Raw genomic sequence first — 22,519 nt, 5'->3', positions numbered from 1 at the left:
CAGCTCTGACTGGACGTGGTATTTGTAGACTTTTCGGCCTTCCTCTCTCTTCACCTTCCAGTCACAAAAAGGCTGATTCTTCCAAGAACCAGAAGTGCCTTGCCTGAGACTCCATCCCCAAGGGGATTCTTAAAGGGGCAGGGAGATGGAGGCTTCAAATGCAAGGAGGCTGTCTAGACTGACCCCCCAGAAACTGTATATAAAATATTAATCCCTCTAACTAAAAAGGGCTTAACTAGGGGTAAGCAGTGAGGGTCTTCATGGGGCACAACAGACACTGCTGGGTCATATGGATGCCATCCAGTCACAGTATGGACATCTGCCAGCCTCTGAGCGGGCTTAGTGGCTGGAAATGCGGATTTCACTTGCACCAATCTGGAGTAACCCACTCCGGACCAGCACTGCTATTTCTGTCACGTATAGACAAGTACCTTTCCAACCTAACCTCCCCAGACCCCCAGGCTACAAGGAGACACAAATAACCTCCATCCCCAAAGTCAGGCATTAGGGAAATAAGCCACTGAATGCCAGCAGACTTCCCTGCTGACAATAATGACTTTGCCTTCTTCTTTGCTCTACTCAGAGCCTTTTTCATCCATCCCACAGCACCTCCATATATGCTGGCATAGTTATTTCAGTATAATATCCCAGCAGAATTTCTGCCACAACTGTTTTCTCCTTGTATAATATTTTGATGCAATAAAACAGCTTTCTTGAGACTCCCACAGTGTTACAATAAAATATGAAATCAGGTAGTTCAAACAGATCAAGGGCAGAAGCACTGCATTACAAAGAGACAGGTGACTGAGTGTTGCATTTTATTTTATTTTTAAATTAAACATTTAAAAAGTGCTATAAAATAGTATACAAGTTCTTGACTAAGAATCTTCTATACTGGGAGAGGCATTACTTCCATTTCCTCAGACAACACTAATTTTACAGAATATATATTTTTCTAGTTTCTCGTATCTGGTTGCCTTGATGAATGACAGATGTAGTTGAGGATCAAGTTGCTGGAACACCTTCCCCTTTCAAATGTATCTTCAATTAGCTTCACGGCTTATTTTAAAATGAAGAGGTGGGCGGCATATCTGTGGCGGCAAGCCTTGCAAAGGGAAAAGGCCCTCACGATCCAGACCTGGAGTGGAAACGCATTATCCAACAGGACTGATGATTTAGCGGTTGCCATGGAAACTGCTCTGCTTAGCGGCTTCTTCTTGGAGCTCGGCCTTCCAGCTGTGGGTCTGTAAGGGAACAAACGGCCCTCTCCTCCTCGCACTAGAAAGTGCCAGCCTCTCTTCACAGATAAGATTCAGAAGGAGAGGAAGAAAGTGGGAACAGAGATAGCCGAAAAACCATTTACCTCCAGAGAACGAGAGCGCCACTAGAGCCAAGTCTTCCTGCGAACACTGGAGCTTTTCTGCCACAATTTTCAAGATCTCCTGTGCTGAAGTGGCTACTTTAGTCTTTACGCTGACATAAGAATGCTCTGTTATATACACACGGCAAAAAACTGCAAAAGGAGAAGAGGGAATGCCATCAATAGAAGGAGAAAAACTTAACCGAAATCTCAAAGGTCTTCACAGACCTGGCACATTTTTCTTCCAACAGAAAAATACAAGAATAGCAATATATTCTTAATATTTTCCGATCCAAAAATACAAGTACAGTAGAGTGGCACTTATCCAACGTAAACGGGCTGGCGGAACGTTGAGATAAGCAAAAATGTTAGATACTAAGAAGGGATTAAGGAAAAGCCTATTAAATGTCAAATTACATTATGATTTTACAAACTAAGCACCAAAACATCATGTTTTACAACAAGTCTGCCACTTGTTTGGAAGCATGGCTACATTTGTGTTGTTGTTGGGCATGTTGGCAGCTGCGCATTGCCTAGAGTTGTGAATCCGGGCGGGAGGCAGACTGCGTTGGATAATACAGAGCATTGGATGAGTGAAGGTTGGATAAGCGAGACTCTACTGTATAGCAATATACGCTTAATATTTTCCAATCCCAAAATTTATTTATTTACAGTATTTATATTCCGCCCTTCTCACCCCGAAGGGGACTTGGGGCGGATCACATTATATACATATAGGGCAAATATTCAAAGCCCATATACACATAGAACCAAGACAGAGACAGACACAGAGGCAATTTAACCTTCTCCTGAGGGGATGTTTGATTCTGGCCACCGGGGGGGAGCAGCTGCTTCATCATCCACTGTGGCGGCACTTCCTCATTCCAACATCGTAAATTAGTTAAATTTGCCTCCCCACTTTTTTTTATAAGTGGTACCTTATTTCCTACTTGATAGATGCAACTATCTTTCAGGTTGCTAGGTCAGCAACGAGCAGGGGCTATTTTTTTTATTTTTTAATTGATGGATGCTCACTTTGCCACAGGCTGGCCTCGAATTCATGACCTCATGGTCAGAGTGATTTATTGCAGCAGGCTGCTCACCAGCCTGCGCCACAACCCGGTGCAAGTATAGCAATATACTCTTAATATTTTCAGTTTATATGCCATATATGCATACATTATGGTTACCTTTCTTCAAAAAAGACAGCTAATAGCTACCAAACACAGGCATGGGCAAGCTAGAAGGCATTCCCAATTGAGACTAAAGTGAAGAGATCCTGGCATACATACACCCTATGACACAAGAGCCTAGAGCAGACATGAGCAAACTTGGGCCCTCCAGGTGTTTTGAACTTCAACTCCCACAACTCCTAATAGCCTCAGGCCCTTTCCTTTTCTCCCTCATTAGATGACCTTTGGTAAGTCAAATTGTCTTGGCCTTTATCAGAAGGCAACGGAACATGTCCTTGCAATAACTCTTGCCAAACTCTATGGTAGAGGCAATATAGATCAGAGATCACTTGGAGACACATAACAACAAAAACACGTGGCAAGTGCATGCCAGAGCAGCATTGCAGTATTAGATGGGTATTTTAAATCAGCAAAGGCAAGACCAGAAATGCATGCCCATTGAGGATTTGGAAAGTTACTATGCAATAGGTATTAAGCTAGGGAGGCAGGTTCCGTGAAGGACAGTGAAGGACAAGAGACTCTGCAAGAGTCTTCCATATACCATGCAGGTGTGGACAAGTCTACATAGGGACCACCAAATGCAGCATTGCCCAAACACGAATCAAGGAACATGAAAGGCACTGCAGACTAACTTAACCAGAGAAGTCAGCCATAGCAGAGCACTACATGAACCAACCTGGACACAGCATATTATTTGAGAACACAGAAATGCTGGCCACTCTAACAACCACCATGTCAGACTACACAGAGAAGCCACTGAAATCCATAAGTATGTGGACAATTTCAACAGAAAGGGGGAAACTGTGAAAATGAACAAAATCTGGCTACCAGTATTTTAAAAAAACTCTAAAATCAGGACAGTAAATAAAGATCAACATTCAGAAGACAGAGTAATTCCAGGCATGAAACAATCAGGACTAGCAAACACCTCCCAACAAAGGATTCCCCCGGCAGGAAGCAGCCAGACTTTGAAGCTGCAAGGCCATTCAATGCTAATCAAAATGGCCAATTGCAACATTCACACTTCCCTCAAGCAGACAAGAGTTCTTTCTCCCAACCTGGACTTTCCACAGATATATAAACCCTGCTTGCTTAGTTTCCAACAGACCTCACAACCTCTGAGGATGCCTGCCATAGATGTGGGCGAAATGTCAGGAGAGAATGCTTATGAAACATGGCTATACAGCCCGGAAAACTCACAACAACCCAGTGCTTCTGGCAATGAAAGCCTTCGACAACATATTACTTGCTTACCTTCCTCTGTTTCAGTCACAGTCCCTCTGTTCTGAAGCCAGTTCTCCTTTAGGCTGAACTGATGCAAAATGGCTTTATGCTATGGGAAAGATACAGTGAATGTCATTCATTAGCTAACAAATTTAAAATAAGTATTTCCTTTCCCCCCCCCCCACCCCCTTCTCAAAATTGTTGCATAATTTGAAAAGGGAAATGAAAAGGAAAATCGAACCATCTGGGGAGTTGTATTCATGGACAAAACAGATAAAGCATAGACTAGACATGAAAAACAACTGTAAATGTGTTCTGTGAAAAAAAAATCACCTATCCTATTTCTTGCATCTGTGTAACTATATCCTATATTTTAAAATTTACTGTACCAATGCACTTCAATTTAGCTATTTTAAAAAAATCACAACCTACATTTTTAAAGTAAGAAATGTGTGTCTAAATTTTAGGAAACCATTTCCTCCTCATTACTTGTACAGGTGCTGTCTTTTTCTTTCTCATCACTATCCAACATCCATCCTTCACTTCAACTGAGTGCATGACATTTGTAATTAACATCTCTGTCCAGATTTGTTCAACCACGTCTACTTGAATTCGAAGCTGTCTAACTAGACTGACAATGATACGCTGATTGATTTATATGGTATCCTGGCATCTCAGAACATACCTGTTAAATACTAATAATGGCACAGACACGTTGGGTTAGTTTATGGGGCTTGAAACAGAGTTACAGTGACAGGAAAGAACCATTTTAGTAATGCTATCAGCCTAGCCCAGGTTTTGTTTTATGGTTACTTGCCTTTCTGTGAGGTGAATATTCATCAACAGTGCTGAAATAAAAAGACAATGTATTACTTTTTGTCTCCTGAAACACTCTAAATGTAATAGGTACAGAGAGATGACATTAAAAGTTATATCCAAAAAACAAGTGCAGACTGATGCTATATGTGTTTACTAGGAAACAATTTCCACTGTATTCAATAGAATATGTTCTAGTATATACATTGGATTGCAGTCTTAGAAGTGGAGCTGAATATGACACTAGAAGTGACCTCAATTATACATAATCTAGCAATGCATTGTATCAGCTCTCACCCTGAAAGGGCAATTGTTGCTACAAAGCAGAAATGGATTTTACAAGGTATTCAGCATGTAATTTTGCCATGGAACACAAAAATGCAGACCCTGACTGTATACTAAAATTAAAAAGATACCTGTGCAGGTATATGTTTTATTGAACACTCTGTGCAAAACAGCATTCTAAAGATGATCACAGGTGGTGGTTGTGTGCCTTCAAGTCATTTCTAACCTAGATAACTCTAAAGCCTATTGTTGGTTTTCTTGGTAGAATTTTTCAGAGTGAGGTTATCCCTGCTTTCCTCTGATACTGGGAGAGTCTGACTTGCCCAGGGTCAACCAATGGGTTTCCATGTTTCCATGGCTGAGCAGGGATTCAAACTCTAGTCTCCCAGTTATCTAGTCCAACAATAAAACCACTACCCCATGTTGGATGTATGTATAGTACAGCATAATTCTCAATTAGCCTGTTTGTGTTTTGACAATATTTATTAGTATATCTTTGATCATTAGATAACCACTAATACTTGTGTTTTATGGAAAAATAACAAATGCATATCCTATGTTAAGTCATAATTTGTTTTTATATGTTGATTTGTCCATTTCGTTATCATGGGTGTGTTGTCATTATGTTCAGGCATTTAATGTCTGCCTTTTATGTTTGGAATCCACACTAAGTTCCCCCAGGAAGATAGGGTGAAATATAAATAAAGTTTTATTAATTTGTTATTATATCATTAATTATTTATGATTAAATGTTTGGTTTTTACCCAAAGACATAAGGTAAGAGTCAAAAATTAAATTAATTTTTCTGTAACAAAACAGTTTGTCAGTAGGTTTAAGATTTTTGATTAGAAAAAGAAATTGCCCAAAAAACCCTATGACAAGTCATATGTCAGAAACAACTTAAAGTTACACAACAACAAAACTGTGTAATAGTAGATAGTGAAAGAAAAAGAGAATGACTCAGAAGGACTGGTATGTGGATTAAACAAAGTGGAGGCACTGCACCAAAGTTTAGGAACCACTAGTAGAAGTAACAAGAAAATTTGAAAAATCATGAGGAATATGACGTTAGTGGTTAATGGTTAGCAAACAGTTATTTCCTTTCAATAGAGCGATTCTTTTTGGTTCGTACATAAGGGAAACGAGGGGTGAGAATAATAAAATTGAATTCTGATAAGAATCAGGCGCTACAGTATTCTATGTACACATGTAAATTACAGCCAAATCTTAGTATCTGGAAGTTACTCCCTGTAAATATTAGTGTTTTAAATTGCAAGGACAACTAACGACAAATCTTCTATTTACAGTAATAGCCATAGTTGAACATTAAATTATAGTTTCATGGTATATGAATATTCTTCTTTCTGTCTGCACTGTGTGAATCAAAAGCGTCATTTCAAATCATTCCTTTGTAACTGTAGGAAAAAAGCTTATCTAAACAAATATTAAGTGCATGAAATTGTATTTAGTCTACATTTGGCACCACTTCACTCAAATAAAAAGAAAGCAAGTTGTCAAAGCAAAATTAATTATACCCCTCCAAAAATATTCAAAAAATAGAACTCACTGACGACGGTGCATTCCAAGTAATTTCTGGAATTCTTTCAGGTCTTTTTCAAGCATAGGGTATTCATATACATCATCCAACACATTCCTGTATATTGTCTTTGAAACAGAAAAAGGACAGAGAGAAAAAGAGATCAACCAACCTGATCTGAGGATAGAGTACAAAGTATCATACAATTGTCTTTCAAAAGTTTGTTGCTTCAAAATTGCTTTTAAGAAAAAAATCTTGATACATATTTTCTGTTTTTAAAAATACCCACCAGTCAGTGATAGTTGATGCCTTAAGAGACACTGTATCATGCCTTTGTACATTTGTCAATTCTTTTTCGTGTGTGACAATATTTTATAGTAACATCTCAGGGCATTACTTAAATCCTTCCATAAGCTTCTAACCATTTCTCCTTTCAACATGAATACACTAAAGTCATCACATTACCCCCATTCAGCAATTAGATTAGATCAATATCTGAAATTTAGGAATTAATTTCAAACCCTGATATCCTAATTTAGATTGTTTAGCCTTACAAGAATGTAGAATGAAAAGCCACTCTGAGATATACCCTATGACTTACTGAGGCTGGATCTACACGGCTATATAATCCAGATTATCAAATCAGACTCTGGATTATCTGCTTTGAACTGGATTATATGAATCTACACTGCCATATAATCCAGTTCAAAGCAGATTATCTGGATTTTATATGGTAGTGTAGCTGGGGCTTGAATGGCCTCTGAAGCCTTCTTTCCCTACACAGACATTCTATGATTTCTGAGAAGAAACAGCTCTGTATTTAAGCAAAACAATACATCTGAGAACCACATATGTGGGGTTCATTGGGATAAACTGTAGGGGAAATAAGGAAATATGATGTATATATTCAGTTTTATCATATTTATTTACTTTATTGTGATAAGTGCCTTATTTTAACATACTACATTGAGTGTGATCAAGTCTTATCAAGCCTTGTTGTTTGGTTTGGTATTGTGATATGTTATAAGAGCTAATCAATAAAAAACTATATATATAATTGGTTCTGGCATAAAAAAACATGATTTCTGATAAGCAGTCTGAGAAGCCATAGTGGGAAACATATGGAAACATATGGCTATGTTCTGTAGCCAGACAAAAAGGATTATAGCAGCACTGAGATGTCCAGTGAATCTCAACACACGTTACCATTTCACATCTGGCTATGGGGACATACCCAGACACTTCAGCAATCTTGTCTATCCCCCATTAAGCACACAATGGTCATGTGGGGGGTCATGCGGGGGAGCTCCAGACGTTCAGTAAGTTAGCTAAGAGACTTGAGCATGACAGAAGGATGGGAACAACAATCCACACAAGACTCAAGAAGGGACATACACTCATGTAGGGGAAACTTACATGAGCAATTTGAGCACATGTCCCTAACAGGATGTCAGCCATGGGTACTTACTTCCCCCACAAGAGGGAACATGTCAATTTTAAAACACATACAGAAAGCCAGCTAACCATATAGTCCTGAGAAGCATCTGTTTCAAAGTCTGAGGGGAAAGGAAGTGGCCACTCAGAAAGGTCAGGAGAGGAAAGCGGACAACACAGTCCAGTCGTTTGCCTTGAGACCACTATGTGGAGGACACACAGGCTTTAGGTTAATCACTTTGCTGAAACATAATACCCTTAAAGGATTAAATCACAGGAAAATGGCATACATAATGTGACTACATGTTACAAAAACTGTAATGGACTGCTGAGGAATTATTGTCCATATTCTCCCTTGAGCATAGCCCTAACTTTATTCTTTGCTCTGTGGTCACATGCAATGTTTTATTCCAGTTGGATGAGTTTTCATATATTTAAAATGATTTGTCACATATCAGGACTATTGTTGCTGTTGTTGCAAAAATGTCCCAAAACGTACTTTGTGCAATTTGTTCAAAAGTCACTATTTGGGGGAAAAACTTACAATCATTGACATTCTTTTTCATTCTGGGCTTTTCCACTCAGGACAAGATCATTTGAGGATATTCTTTATGCCTTTAGTTACCAGATAGTATAATATCTTAATCCAGGAAATGCTTTAAGGGTGAAAGAGTTTCTACATAATTAACTGGGCATTTTTTTAAAAAATAAAATGGACACTTATTTCAATATGTTTCAGGATTGCCACAAATTATTTTGTCACTTCCTAACTAAGGGTATAACAAAGTCAATCTGCAAATGTTTTGGGCAATTTCACTTAAAGGTTTTAGTTTGCCACTGCTTTTCCAAGACACAAATATATGTAAAATAAAAAACCCACATAGCACTGAAATGAATTTGGGCATAATTACCTTTAGAAACTGCTTTAAATGCTCATCTTCATGTAACCAATCTTTGTAGAGCGAAGTCCACTGAGACACCAAATGTAAGACTTTTCGTTTTCTGCAGGGAACATCTGACCTCTCTTCTTTCCCTTGATGGTTCTTAGCACAATAAGTACGTTAAGCTAAGGAACATGAAATCAGGACTAACGCTTCAAAAGTTACAGTACAATTTTTATTTTATACTGTATTGGAGGCATAACATTCACTGGGTGAACTCGAACCAGTCACTGACAGTCTGACTACCACATGGGGTTTAGAGAAAAACCGTATAACGCCTTGAGTTCACTAGAGAAACAACAGGATACAACTTGATGCTAATGAAACCACTCGGCAAACACATACTCAAACTGAGGCATCTTTTCTAGAACCAGAATAACCATGCAATTAATTAATTGCAATAATTAATGAGAAATAATTATTGCTATTAATTCTAACCAACAGAGATCAGTAAACACAATGTTCCAAGACAGGAAGATTATGAAGTCCATTTTATTGTACTAGTGAAGGATATTGCCTTAAGAGAGCTTGGCACAAGTCATCAGTTGTCATGAAGACTGTGTATGTGAGAAGAAAGTCATCCAGGAGCGTCTCTGCAAAGAAAGTTACATGTTTGTTTGATTGCTTTTAAAAATACATGTTAACTAATTTGTCTATGATAGCAAAAATGACAGTAACAATAAAGAATATTCAGTACTATACACTGGGGACATAGCATACACCTAGAATTTCAAGTACATTTATAAACCATACTTCAGAACAGTGGTTCTCAACCTGTGGGTCCCCAGATGTTTTGGCCTTCAACTCCCATAAATCCTAACAGCTGGTAAACTGTAGACAAAAACACCTGAGGTCACAGGTTGAGAACAACTGCTTTAGAGTGTTATTTCATAATCAAATTCATTTTCTTTTAAAGACACAAACTCTAAGTACCCTTTTAATTTTATCCCTTCACTTTTTTGTTTGTTTGTTTTTGGTTACTCCAAGTTACAACATAAAGAACCACATCCAAAATAAGTAACACAGTATCTTTAATATTTTATGTAGCAGTAATTGTAACTTTGCAGATAGTACATGTACTGTACTTGATTTTAAAAATTCAAGTTAAATATTCATCATTTTTTTTTAAAAAAATAGCTGGTTGACAGGACTATGATAAAGGATTTAAGAGGTTTGTGTGTGATACTAGATTTACTGCTATTAAACAATGCACATAATGAAATTCCTCTGCATAATCAAAATGAAACTGAATGCCTTTTGAAATGTTGAATACATTAATACCTATAGCGTGGCCATCAATTCTACATACGATTTCAAACACTAAATCATCTAGCATTGTCTTTTTTACCAGCTCAAATTCAGAAAAAGGTATATTAATTGAGCTTTCATTATTCTGGCAGCCTCTTCAATTCCACCAACTTCAAAGTAGAAATTTCTAGTTAAAACCACCTAAGAGCTTTTATGCTTTAGATAGAAAGAGTGCCATGTTAGAGCCATGAAACTCCATGGGTCCAATTTCCGCATCATTTGCACATTCCTGTTTCCACTGAACTCTACATGTGTGTGTGAAATTGACTGGATAATAAGACCTCAGGAGGTTTAACTTTCAGAATTCCCTAATCACTATACTGAAGAAGAAGGGCATGTTCTTTTCCAGGGAGTGGGAGTGACCCTCAGCATATAACAAGAATGCCAGCTGCAAATGCTTCCACGGGAATTGAGAGAGCAAAGGAAGTAAGGAAGGACAATCTAAGGGATCACTTTTGATGCAGAGACGGAACAATCCTTATGGAAATCTTGCCCTGTTCTAATACTCTGACCTATGAACCCCAAAACCAATACATGAGCACCATACAGACAAACTACTCCTTTACATAACCAAGCTAATCAAACAAACATAGCTTCCTTTTCATATATCTTCCAGTCTCAATTTCTTTGAGCTTCTCCAAAATCCCATATGAATTTTCTTGTCATTCTTCTTTCAAATTGGATTGCAGGGCACCATATTTTATTCTTAAATTAAGGTCCAATTGCCTTTTTTACACATCTTTCCTAAGCTGATCATTCATCTGTTCAATTTTCCTAATTTCTGCACCTTTCTCCCATTAACCAAAGCATGTTTGTGTAGGGTTGTTGCAAGTCTTTCGGGCTGTGTGGCCATGTCCCAGAAGTATTCTCTCCTGACGTTTCGCCCACATCTATGGCAGGCATCCATAGTTTATAAATTATTTCCACTGTAGCTGTTCTCATTTTAAACACGCACCTTGCAAACATACTGGTAAAGTGTACATTTTCCACAACAAATTATCGTGAGCTACTTTGGTTGAGATTATCCAGTCTAACTAAATTTCCATCTATCATTTTTCCTCACTGTAAACTACAAAGATTGTTTGCAAGTAAGCCATGATTTATGTGCCAACTTTAAACCTAAACTCATCAACAACAAATGCTTATTTGTTGCTGAAAACAAAAAGGCTGGCTTAATTGTGTTTACAAGTCACAGACAATAAAAGACCTAGCTTGGCAAGCCTTTCTTGCATGAAAAGAGAAGCAATGTTATAAGAAAGAGGTTGCATATAGGTTCATTATTGTTGCATGCCTTCAAGTCGTTTCCGGCTTCATGAGATCCTAAAGTGAACCTATCACAAGGGTTTTCTTGGCAAGATTTCTTCAGAAGGGTTTTGCCTTTGCTTTGCTCTGTGGCTAAGAGTGTGACTTCCCACCTAGTAGAGATTTGAACTCTGTTCTCCAGATTGGAGTTCAAACCCTCAAACCACTACACCATGCTGTCTCTTAGGTAGCATTTAAATTCATGCTCCTCTGTATATCCTAACTCATTCAATCAAAACTTCTTGGTTTAGTCTTAATTAAAAACATGGTAATAAAAATTTTTCTACACCAAGGTAATAGGAAGGTATAAACATTAGGACCTGAATGGGGCAACTTCTGATGCTCCAGGGTCCATTGTACTTTCCCTTGACAACTAAAACATTTTATATTTTATTCCAGGGCACTGATGAAAGTATAATATGGGACTTCCTCCAAACTGCTTCAAATACATCTGATGACAGCCCCAGGCTCTTTGTTTTTCTGCAATGCTTCCACCTTAGCCAAAATAAAGAAGTGTGTTAGCTTATTAAATTTGGATCCGAACGTATGCTACACTTTCATACTTTTACTATTGCAGGAGCTTCTTGGTTGTACACAAAATATAGGAGGAAGCTGCACTGCCCTTAACAGGGCTTTTTGGTTCTGACTGAACTATAGTCAGCCCTCAGCATGCACAGGTTTTGTATCTACATATTTTACCAATCACTGCTTGAACAATAGAGAGAACTGTAGCATTATGGGATACCCAAACTTGGTGTAAACAAATATGAACAAGATTCCAACTACTATAGTCTTTATCAGATATATAGATATGGGCAGAGATAAGTACTAGTACTTTATTATCTACTTTCCTCAAAAGGGAACTAGATACTACAGTAGGCATACAAGGAAAGAGCCAACTATAAGTAGGATCTGTGGCTCCCTGAGTAGCAATAATGCAGCTATTAATCTTTTTCTCTTTTTCTGTGATAAGGACAAAGAAGCATAGAAAACCTAAGGGAGGGAGGGTAGTTACAAATGGCAGGTGACAATGTCTGAAACCCTCATAAAATCCAGTGAATGAAATATGGCCACTATCTGATTAAAGCTATGTATAAAACTGTTCTTTGAACAGAAGATGAAATAATGATGAGACAATATAACATGACACTAAAGCAGAAATAAATATATGTAAAATATTTTGGATGCTTTTGAGGCGCAGCTATAAACATTCTACTGACAGATATTCCACAAGGTAAACTTTATTCACCACAAATTTGCAATTATTCACTGAACAATAGGAACAGGATTCCAACAAACTGCAGTCTTAATCAGGTATGAAAATATATGTGGTGCTAACTAACAATTATTTTATGCTCTCATTTCTTCAGAAGGGAAATTGCATTGTAACATTTACCGTATATTATGGTAGCTTTAAAAAGCTGCTTTTCCTCGGGTACACATTTGTAATAGATAATATTTATAATACAATAAAACTGGATATGAAATTCTTATCAAATTAGCAACGAGAATAATGTAAATTTAACATAAATGCCTCATAGCCTCTGAAGCCAGTTTTCAGATATACTATCATGTCTTGCATATATCTTTTACTTACATGGTTTAATGCAGTGATTATCTGGGAAGGAAATTAACATTTCTTCCCATTTTTCTTTATTTGTATGGATAAATATTAAAAACATAAAGCTAATATCAAAAGATGTTTATTTTGAAGACTATTTAGATATGTGAGGCTTTACTAAAATATATAACAGAATAGTACTACTGTACTTAAATTTGTAAGAGGACTTAAAGCCTAGTCAAACTTGTACCTCAGGAAAAAATCAAACCATTTGAGGTAAGTGGAAGTTATCCATCACACACACACACATACATATATAAACAAAGCAAAAATAGCTGCTTTTTGTTAGGAAATCATGTTGGTAAGTGAGGAAGAACTTAAGACAAGCCTGTTGATTTACGGCAATATACAAGAACATAAAGTCAAGAAGGATTAAAGAGCCTCACTGCAAAATGTATTTAGAATAGCTTTATGCAACATATCTCATAAAACCTGCTTGAGAAATGTGTGAAAGCGGTAAGAAAAATGCATAACGAAACTTGCCAAATAGGATTCAGACCAAATCAGCAGCTGGGTTTGAGGATGGGAGAAAGTGACTCAAAATGATGGGATTCAATAAACTGTTTGAATTATGTACAGTCTACAGGTGAAAGAAATTAAACTATGTAATTTTGTTTTGTCTACTATCACTCATTCTGTTTTTAATAGAATATTGGATCTGTAAATTTCCAAGAAGAACTCCAATGTATTATTTGTTTTGTTTTCATATGTATTGTGATGGGACTTTATCTACACAATTTGGATAAGAAGCTTCTGCAAGCAATGACCATGGGTAATAGCCATTGATAGTCCTATCATTGCAGAAATGACTTAAATGTCTAGTAATTATCGCAGGTATTAAAGGGTAATTATCACAGGTATCAAAGAGAACTACTATCAAGTTCATTAAAATTGTATGATATATGCAGTGTTTCTTCTTTATTTCTGTTCCAAGTCTACAACTCATCCTATAGCATGATCCTATGAAAAATAAACAATAACATATTTTTGCTTTTTTAAACTGTGCAGGGTAGGGGGAGATGAAAAACATGATACGTTTTATGTCCTGGAATTGCCTTGAGGAACCGTGCTGGGATTTCTTTTATGCTTGGCAGGTTTCAGGCATGTTTCTCTGCAAGAACTATGTATATACATTTCAGTTACAGCTTTAATCCTTTATGATGGATTGTGACAGAATTAAAGTTTAATGTAAAGAGGGGATAGCATGGCAGAACAGTAGCCAATTGACAGCACAGACATAAAAGAAGCAAAGCTTAGTATGCAGAGGTGTGAAGAGTGTCATTTTACAAACATATCTCCTGTGACCCTTAAGTGGGATGGTTGATTGCATATAATTTATCACAGGAATCTCCCAGTCCCTTCTTTCCCTCGGCTGAGCATTTTTCCAGCTTGGACATCCTAATGTTCTAATCTCAATGTTATGAATTAAAATGGAGTGGGGGACACATTCACAATTGTTTTAGGAAGAGCCAAGCACAATCAGGATTGCTGTTATCTTTCTGCTTCTGGATGCCATTTCTGCCCGTTACTACTACAGAAAGGTGGAGTAAATAGAAAACATGGATGTTGCAGCAACACACAACTATATGTTCCATTCAAGTTGTATTGGCAGGACCAGCATCAAGTCTGTGAATGCCTTCTACTTGGCTTCCTCCTCTATATGAAAAGTAGGTAAAGTAATGATACAGAACCAGAAAGCGAGGTCTAGCCATCACTTTATTTTCTCAGAATGGAAATGTAACATCACCCTGGGGTATTCTGGGAAATTGAAATGGAAACTAGACCCAATCTCCTGCTTTGAACCCATGTCAGTTATCACCTTCTGAGACCACTAGCTTCAAGAAGTGAACATATTGGCTTAATAATATAATCAATGTATTCTCACCTTTCAATCCTGTTACCATTTGCAGTGGTATATGGTCTTCATTACAGTTCATGGGGTGAAGAACAATCTCTACATCTAACCTAGCCTCTTCCACTGCAAGGTTGAAGTACACTTAAACAGCTTCTAACAAAGTACACTTACATACATGCATGCATTCAAATACACACTGCCACCCCTACCATTAATTCAGACTTATACATAGGTAAAGGTTTTCCCCACACATTAAGTCTAGTCATGTCTGACTCTGGGTGTCAGTGCTCATCTCCATATCTAAGCCGAAAAGATGTTCATAGACATCTCCTAGGTCATGTGGCTGGCATGACTGCATGGAGAGCCGTTACCTTCCCCCCGGAGTGGTACCTGTTGATCTACTCATATTTGCATGTTTTTGAACTGCTAGGTTGGCAGAAGCTGGGGCTAACAGCAGGAGCTCACCCGGTTCCCCCAATTCAAACCGCCAACCTTTCGGTCAGAAAATTCAGCAGACTTATACATACTTTTGATTAAAATGGATATATAAGATCAATCATTCCAGTTGCTCATCTCCCATTCTTGCAAGGCACCAAAAGCAAGACTACAGTCTTACAAAATAGGTAGTTTCATCCTGAATATCCTTGCTAAACACATTATCTGATGGAAATGCACATCAGTCACTTCATACAGCATTTTTGGCAGATCTGGTCATACTCAAAATCATTGAAACTAAGTCTCAAGAATGAATTTCCTCTCAGGACAGCCTATATCTTTAAGCCAAAAGCACTGACCCATCAACAGAGGGCTGGGTCAAGTAGCTGAAGTATTTCCATATTAAGAAATAAGGTCCAGTGATACTTGAACATGCAGATCAAGCATTAAAAATAAGAATAGACAAGAGCTCGCTTCTTTAGTTCCTCTGAAAAAATATTAATATTAAAACATGTTCTGAAATCATCAAATTTCAAGAAATGTCATCATTAATATCAGTATTTGTTCGACTTTCAACCTACCAGAACTCCTGAAGTGATGTACAACAGAATAAAAACTGATAAAACATTCTTTTAAAATACTATTTTAAAAGTTTAAAAAAGAAATAAAAAGTGGTAGTAATAGTTACAACTAATTTGAAAGAAGTTTGGGGTTTAAGTGGGTGAAGTATTATTTTTCCAATCCATATAACTGCTTTTGCACTCCCCCCACCCCTTTTGAGGTAAAAAAAGAAGAAGAAGAAAGATAAAAGAGAGGAAACACTCCTTTGAAAAAAGGCACTCAAAAGCTAATAGTAATCCCACTTGTCAATACAAAAGCATGTACTCTAGTTCCCTCTGCCTCTGGTGCTCTTCCTTGTTAGAATATTGTCTGTTATTCTTGTCATCATCTCAAAAAAGGGAGAAAAAAAGGAAGGGAGGAAAGAATAACAGGAAAGGAACATAAATAGTGTTGGAAAATGTTGTTGTTTTTTTAATGAAAAGAGAGTAACCAAAACTATTAGGGTTGAAGGACTTTCCTTGAAATGCTACAGCTACAAAATATGTTTCTGGATACTAATCACTTACCCTTCTTCACTGAATCCCATATTAAAGCTATCTAAGCTCTTTTCAGAGAAGCTAAGTAGAACCTCCAACTTCTGGGGAACTAATTAGGAGTTGTTGGGGAGAGATTAAGTCTGTTAGCTTCACATCTTGTCAAGGTTTTCTAAAAATATCTGATGATCAACATGGGAAAAAGCTTAGTAAAAAATAAAAGGTTCATATAATCTAAAGAGAGACCAGAGTACAGTATATTATTCCTTATTTCTTCAGGTGAAGAAATGCATTGGACTTTTCTTTTACCACACTACCCAATTTTGGATTTCCAGTAATATTTTTAAATCAATTAAAATTCTATATCTGCAAGGAATTGAATTGGGAACTTGAAAGCCCAATGTTGACCAAACAATTGTTTTCTGTTTTAGCATCTATAATAAGCACAGTTTTAGAAACTTGATTACATCTTATACAACAAAAATCGCTGTTTCAGGTATACTGGCCACAAGGACATCTTTTGAATAAAGGCTTATCCAAATCAATGAATAGCTTAGAGATGTAATACTGCTAATACTTCTCTTACTCATATATTGTGGAATTATCCTCCTTATTTTAGCAGAAGTCATTACATGAATACATTTGATATTAAAAAGTTCTTTGATATTTAGTTGTGTATATATTTTTAAAGAAATATTTACATATGTCTTAGAATGTATGCAGTCAAGGAAAATTGGTTTTTCACACCCACTTGAAATGCCAATGGTTTATGAAATCCAAAACTAGACATACAACAGCAACAGAGATGGTAGAACTCATTCTGAGAGAATTATATGAGTTGGCCCTACCAGCTACAAATTGAGGACGAGTTCATTGTCAGTGACACAAGATTTGGAGGGAGCAATTATCCTCATGAAATGAAGATAAAAAAAGTTTCCAGTGGAAGCTGGGAAGAGTGCTGAACCTCTTGATTCCTGTAAACCAGTTAGGTCCTAATAGCAGATGAAGGACCTAAGCTGGAGGGAGAAGAAGATAACCTTCCCAGGAAACTCAATATCCCTTCCAAAGACTTTGAAAGACCCTCAAAGATGGGCAATACAACAGGGTGAGCGGACGTCTTTGAGCCAATAGAAATACATCTCTTTTACCTGTAGCCTTGAAGGGCATGTATGAAAAGAGTGCCTAGTTATGACATTTAGGAGACTATGCATGTAAGGGGGTGTCTACCAGTGTCTATGAAGATAAATACACAGGAAACGGGGGCTTTAATAGATACAGATTGCAGTAGGACACTGGTCCAAGAAGCACTGGGGGAAATTATCCTTGAGAACATGTCAATTCGTTGCGCCTTGGACACAAATGAACAGAGGAGAACAAATGGATATCCTATGTGTTTGAGTAGTGTCATTCTTATGTCAGAAAGCTGTAATGGAAAGGAACTGGACCCATTTAAGAGTTGTAAATGGGAGGTGGTATAAAGACATAGCTTGCAAATGGAGTGGACTTATATTTATACTTTAGTTCTGCTTATATAGAAGTGCATGAATATTTTTTTTCTTCTCATCTTTCTTCAACGTTAGAATATTATAATATATTAGCTGTGCTTGGCCACGCGTTGCTGTGGCGAAGTATGATGATATTGGAAATAAAGTATTGAGGAATTGGTGGTAGTTAAGGTAAAGGGTAAAGGTTTTCCTCTGACATTAAGTCCATTATAAATGGGTTATATAGCTGTGTGGAAGGGCCTTGAGTCTACACTGCCATATAATCCAGTTAAAATCAGATAATCTGTATTTTATAGGCAGTGTGGAAGAGGCCTAAGTGAGGCCTAACTCTGCCTGTCCCCTGGGCTGAGTGGGTTGCTAGGAGACCAAGTGGGCGGAGCCTAGCCTTCTAACTGGCAGCAATTGGATAAAAACAATTATTCCTCTCCCTCTAATTAGGACTTTATTTTTCTTTTCTTTTTGTTGTATGAACGTAGAGGCATGGATGAGGGGTTGTGCTGCCAAGTTTAGTGTTTCTGGAATGTGTAGTTTTGTTGTTTTGTCCTAGGACGAAATTTCATTACCCTTTTATATATAGAGATAAATGAGATCATCATTGCATATATACTGTATATACATTTTTTCAAAACATGTGCTGGACTAGATAGGGCCCTGATCTGATCCAGCACCCCTCTATGATTCATACATTCATAACAGTCTGGTCCAGGAATAGACTCTCACATAGAAAAAATGGACCGTCAGAAACTAGTGCTGGCCATGATGTATTGTCACTACTGGAGGTTAAAAACGCGAACTAGGAATTGGCAAGAATGAGGATAGAGTATCTGACATCTGAATTCCCTTTGTGCCAACTGTACTTCCAATAGTTCCAACAAATAGAACACAAAGTCCTAAATTGAATTTTCTAGGATAGCTTCTTGATAATTGATACATCTTAAGCATATGGATGCTCTTGCTTTGTATAATTCCATTTATCCTTTCATTCCTAGAAATCCCGTTTATGTTTCTTAGCTCTATTTGCATATTTTCATTTCAGTAAAAACAATTTATGTTACAAAAAAGTAATTTCCAACATTAAGCAGCTATTTCGGCACATCCATATCTTAAGACCACCTGGATTGCTGGCAGATGAGAGCTTTATAACATCTTTACATTCTGCAGAACAATAGCTCATGATTATCAGCTTTCTTTGAAACCACAACAGCACTCTGAACCCAAGACAGTTTCACACTAGGCTTTCTAATTTCAATATGTAGATGTAATACAGACTTATAATTCTCATTAAATCGACACAGAGCCATAGCCAGGGACTTGGGAGAGAATGCTAACTTGTAATACGACATGTAACAGGCTAAATCAAAAATCATACAAATGACCCAGAACTTGTCTGAAATACTGGCATTTGCAGAAATACTGTGACTCTTTGAAGCCAACTGCATCTTTTCTTCTGCCATTCTTGAATACAGATTGACCTCCATCCTACCTTTATGCCTTATTACCTACTTATTTGAATAAGGGAAAATTTTTAAAATCTGAAAAGAACTATTAACAAGGAAATTTAAGAGAAGATTTAGAACAATGGAGCTTATTTTAAGGCATTCATAGCAGTAGATAGAATAAGTTGATATATCACAAGCTGCTAAACATTTGTTTTGATCTTTGTTGAAACTTTGAAATAAATACTGAAATGTATAATAATTTAACTGCATTTAGAATACACACAGATTTTAGAACCACACTTTAGACGAACAGTGGGGAAGACTGTTTAACTCTGAATGAACGTCAGAACCAGGGCATCTTTGGTCCCAGGTTCAAGCCCCGGGAGCGGCGGGAGCGGCCGCTGTTACCTCCAGCTCCTGCCAACCTAGCAGTTCGAAAACATGCCAGTGTGAGTAGATCAATAGGTACCGCTCTGGCGGAAAGGTAACGGCGCTCCATGCAGTCATGCCGGCCACATGACCTTGGAGGTGTCTACGGACAACGGCGGCTCTTCGGCTTAGAAATGGAGATGATCACCAACCCCCAGAGTCAGACATGACTGGACTTAACATCAGGGGAAAACCTTTTTTTAACATCCAATGACATATAATGGTAATAATCAAGTGCATCAGTACAGATATCTCTCAGTTAATAAGCACTCTGACAAAGAAACTCATTTTTACAAGGTCTTTTGATAGCTGCTCGGTCCCACCTCCTTGTTTTCTTTCTAATTGGAAGTTCTTTTACCAGCACTGGTATTGGAAGGATGGTGAAGAAGGGTTGGAGGCAGGGCTGTAGCTGGGGGGGGGGGGGGGTTGGTGGTCAGGGGTTCAACCTCCCCCCCCCCCAATTTTTCAGGTTTAAAAAAGCGTGGCTTACTCATGAATTTTAACTGATTAACCAAATCCTCATGAGTGTCCCCTGAAGTTTATCAATAGAGCCTGATTTCTAAATTACTTTGTGTTATGGAACTACTCTTCAGGATTCGCTTTAAAAAAATTCAACCCCCACCCCATCAATTTTTTTTCTGGCTATGGTTCTGGTTGGAGGAACACAGACTTGGGTTTGGGTGTTGGGTTTCAGGAGCATGTCTGCAGTAAATATGCTTGAACTGGGAAAGTGATTTTAGGGATTTTACTGTAGCTAACCTTATGGTGGCTCTGTGTGCCAGTTGCTCTTTAAAGCACAGATAAAGAGCCCCTCTCTGCCCTCCAGAATTCCTTACTGAGCCTTCGTAACAGTTAAACAGAGAGAAAGGTACCAGCTACCTAACGCAGCATATTAAAATAAACATAGATTGGTATATTTGGGTACCAAGATCATCACAACAATTTAAATGGGATCTGGTAAAAGAAAAAAAATTCCTAGGTGCATTTCAGAAGAAGCCTTCAAATTATCAGTAACATTTCAAAATACTTTGATTTACTTATGCGATGCTCACATGACTTGTTTTTTTCAAGGGATTGAGGGAAGAAAGTGATAGTATCAAAGCATGTAGCTATGTATTATTCTGCAGCTACAGTATTAGTAAACTAGAAAAGAATCCCATAAGACTTAAGCCAAATAACTAGAAAATTAGTAAATGATTAGTAAATAATTAGCAATTGAGAAAGAGATAAAAAAAGATTTATTCCAAATAAGAACTACACTGAAATTGCAGCATGCAACTTGATGCTAACACTGGTTACACTTAGGTCAATATTAAATAAACCAATGCAGACATTCTTCTAATGCCTTCTCATCCTTCACGCCTGTCAGAAATGAATTCCTCCATTTGCTAATAGGTTTTATGTTGGCACCCAGATTAAATAAAAATCAAATTATCTTGAAGCATAATTAATCAAGATTTATACCCAGCTTTACTACTTGGTTTCAAATCCCTATAAGGCTGGCTTCAAAACCTAGAGCGGGAACTCTGAGTAGCTCTAATGCTCAGAACTATCATGAAGATGAGATAGCAAAATCTCCTTCAAAGATGGTCAAGTGTACATATGAACTGGACTTTCAGCTATCACACCGTTATACTTTGTGTTATATGATTTACAATAGTTTAAGTGCAGAAATGTTATTAGCATATACACATTTTTCACAGATGTGTATAATTATAAGTATAGATTCCGTGTATGGGAGAAAAAAAACACCCAAAAAGTGAAACACTAGATTGTAATATTAAAAAAGTGTGCATAATATAATGAAAAGATGAAAATAACATTGAGAGAAAGGCCAGGAACAAAAGGACACCAATGTGTTGTGTGCTGATAATGCATGAAAATAATTGTTATATCTTCTAGCAACAAATCTCTATGCACCAAAGGAGTGAGTAATTTGTTTTAGACATTTGAGTAGCAAGATGAGGTTATTTAGTTTGTGTTGCCAAAAATCTTTAACAGTACAGAACACACTTCTGAGAATGCGTAAGAAGCTCTACTCAATGTTTCTGACATTACTTTGAAACCATCATTTTGAAAGGGGAAATCAATGGTCATCAGTAAAGTAATTGCCACTATTAAATGCAGCTGCCCAATTCTCAAGTCTGTCAACTTGAAAATATATTATCTAATGTTTTACACAGCAGTGTAAGCAACATCTTATTACTATTCTTGAGGAGAATGAATACTAGACAAAAATATTCTTCCTTAAATATATTCCGATTATATTGTTTGCATTTTATTTTTATTGACCAAAGCTAAAACAAGGCTGTTGTTGCTTGCAGACAATAAGGGGAATGTAAACCTACAGATCACATTTCAAAACTATTGACAGTTATTCAGTATAGATAGCTTGCAAATACTTCCTGATTAATTTTCACCATTTCGTTTTCATTAGTCATTATACAAAAAGAAATTCCTTATTACTTTTGAATTATTTCCATATTTCCCAATCATTGGGAAAAGCACCATCAAGTACAATACAAATGAATCACATTGAAATCGTGCAACAAAACAACCAAACAACCATTTGTAATGTATAATCAAAACCATAGTATTCAATGCCTTTAAGACTTCATGGTAGGCATAACTTAGTGGGGGAGGTGAAAGTTCACCCTTGTAGTGCCTATAATCAGAATGCCCACACATTAAAACTGTAACAGATACAACACAATCCAGACGAAATCCCTCTAGATCTTAAT

General features: G+C 37.2%; 1 protein-coding gene across 1 annotated transcript in view; it reads right to left on the bottom strand.

The window, feature by feature from the left end:
• The window catches only part of rapgef5 (Rap guanine nucleotide exchange factor 5), a 164,407-nt gene that overhangs the window by 23,772 nt on the left and 118,116 nt on the right, over nucleotides 1–22,519 (bottom strand). The window contains exons 12-17 of the mRNA XM_003222147.4: nucleotides 9,305–9,383; nucleotides 8,761–8,905; nucleotides 6,446–6,543; nucleotides 4,595–4,625; nucleotides 3,808–3,886; nucleotides 1,364–1,513 (exon numbers count right to left, since the gene is read on the bottom strand). Coding sequence (XP_003222195.2) covers nucleotides 1,364–1,513; nucleotides 3,808–3,886; nucleotides 4,595–4,625; nucleotides 6,446–6,543; nucleotides 8,761–8,905; nucleotides 9,305–9,383 — 582 coding nt within the window. The remainder of the gene's footprint in view (nucleotides 1–1,363; nucleotides 1,514–3,807; nucleotides 3,887–4,594; nucleotides 4,626–6,445; nucleotides 6,544–8,760; nucleotides 8,906–9,304; nucleotides 9,384–22,519) is intronic.

This window comes from Anolis carolinensis, chromosome 6 (assembly GCF_035594765.1).
Source record: "Anolis carolinensis isolate JA03-04 chromosome 6, rAnoCar3.1.pri, whole genome shotgun sequence".
NCBI classification, from domain to species: domain Eukaryota; kingdom Metazoa; phylum Chordata; class Lepidosauria; order Squamata; family Dactyloidae; genus Anolis; species Anolis carolinensis.
Note: the sequence above shows the minus strand (reverse complement) of the source record. Positions and strands in the feature narration are given on the sequence as shown.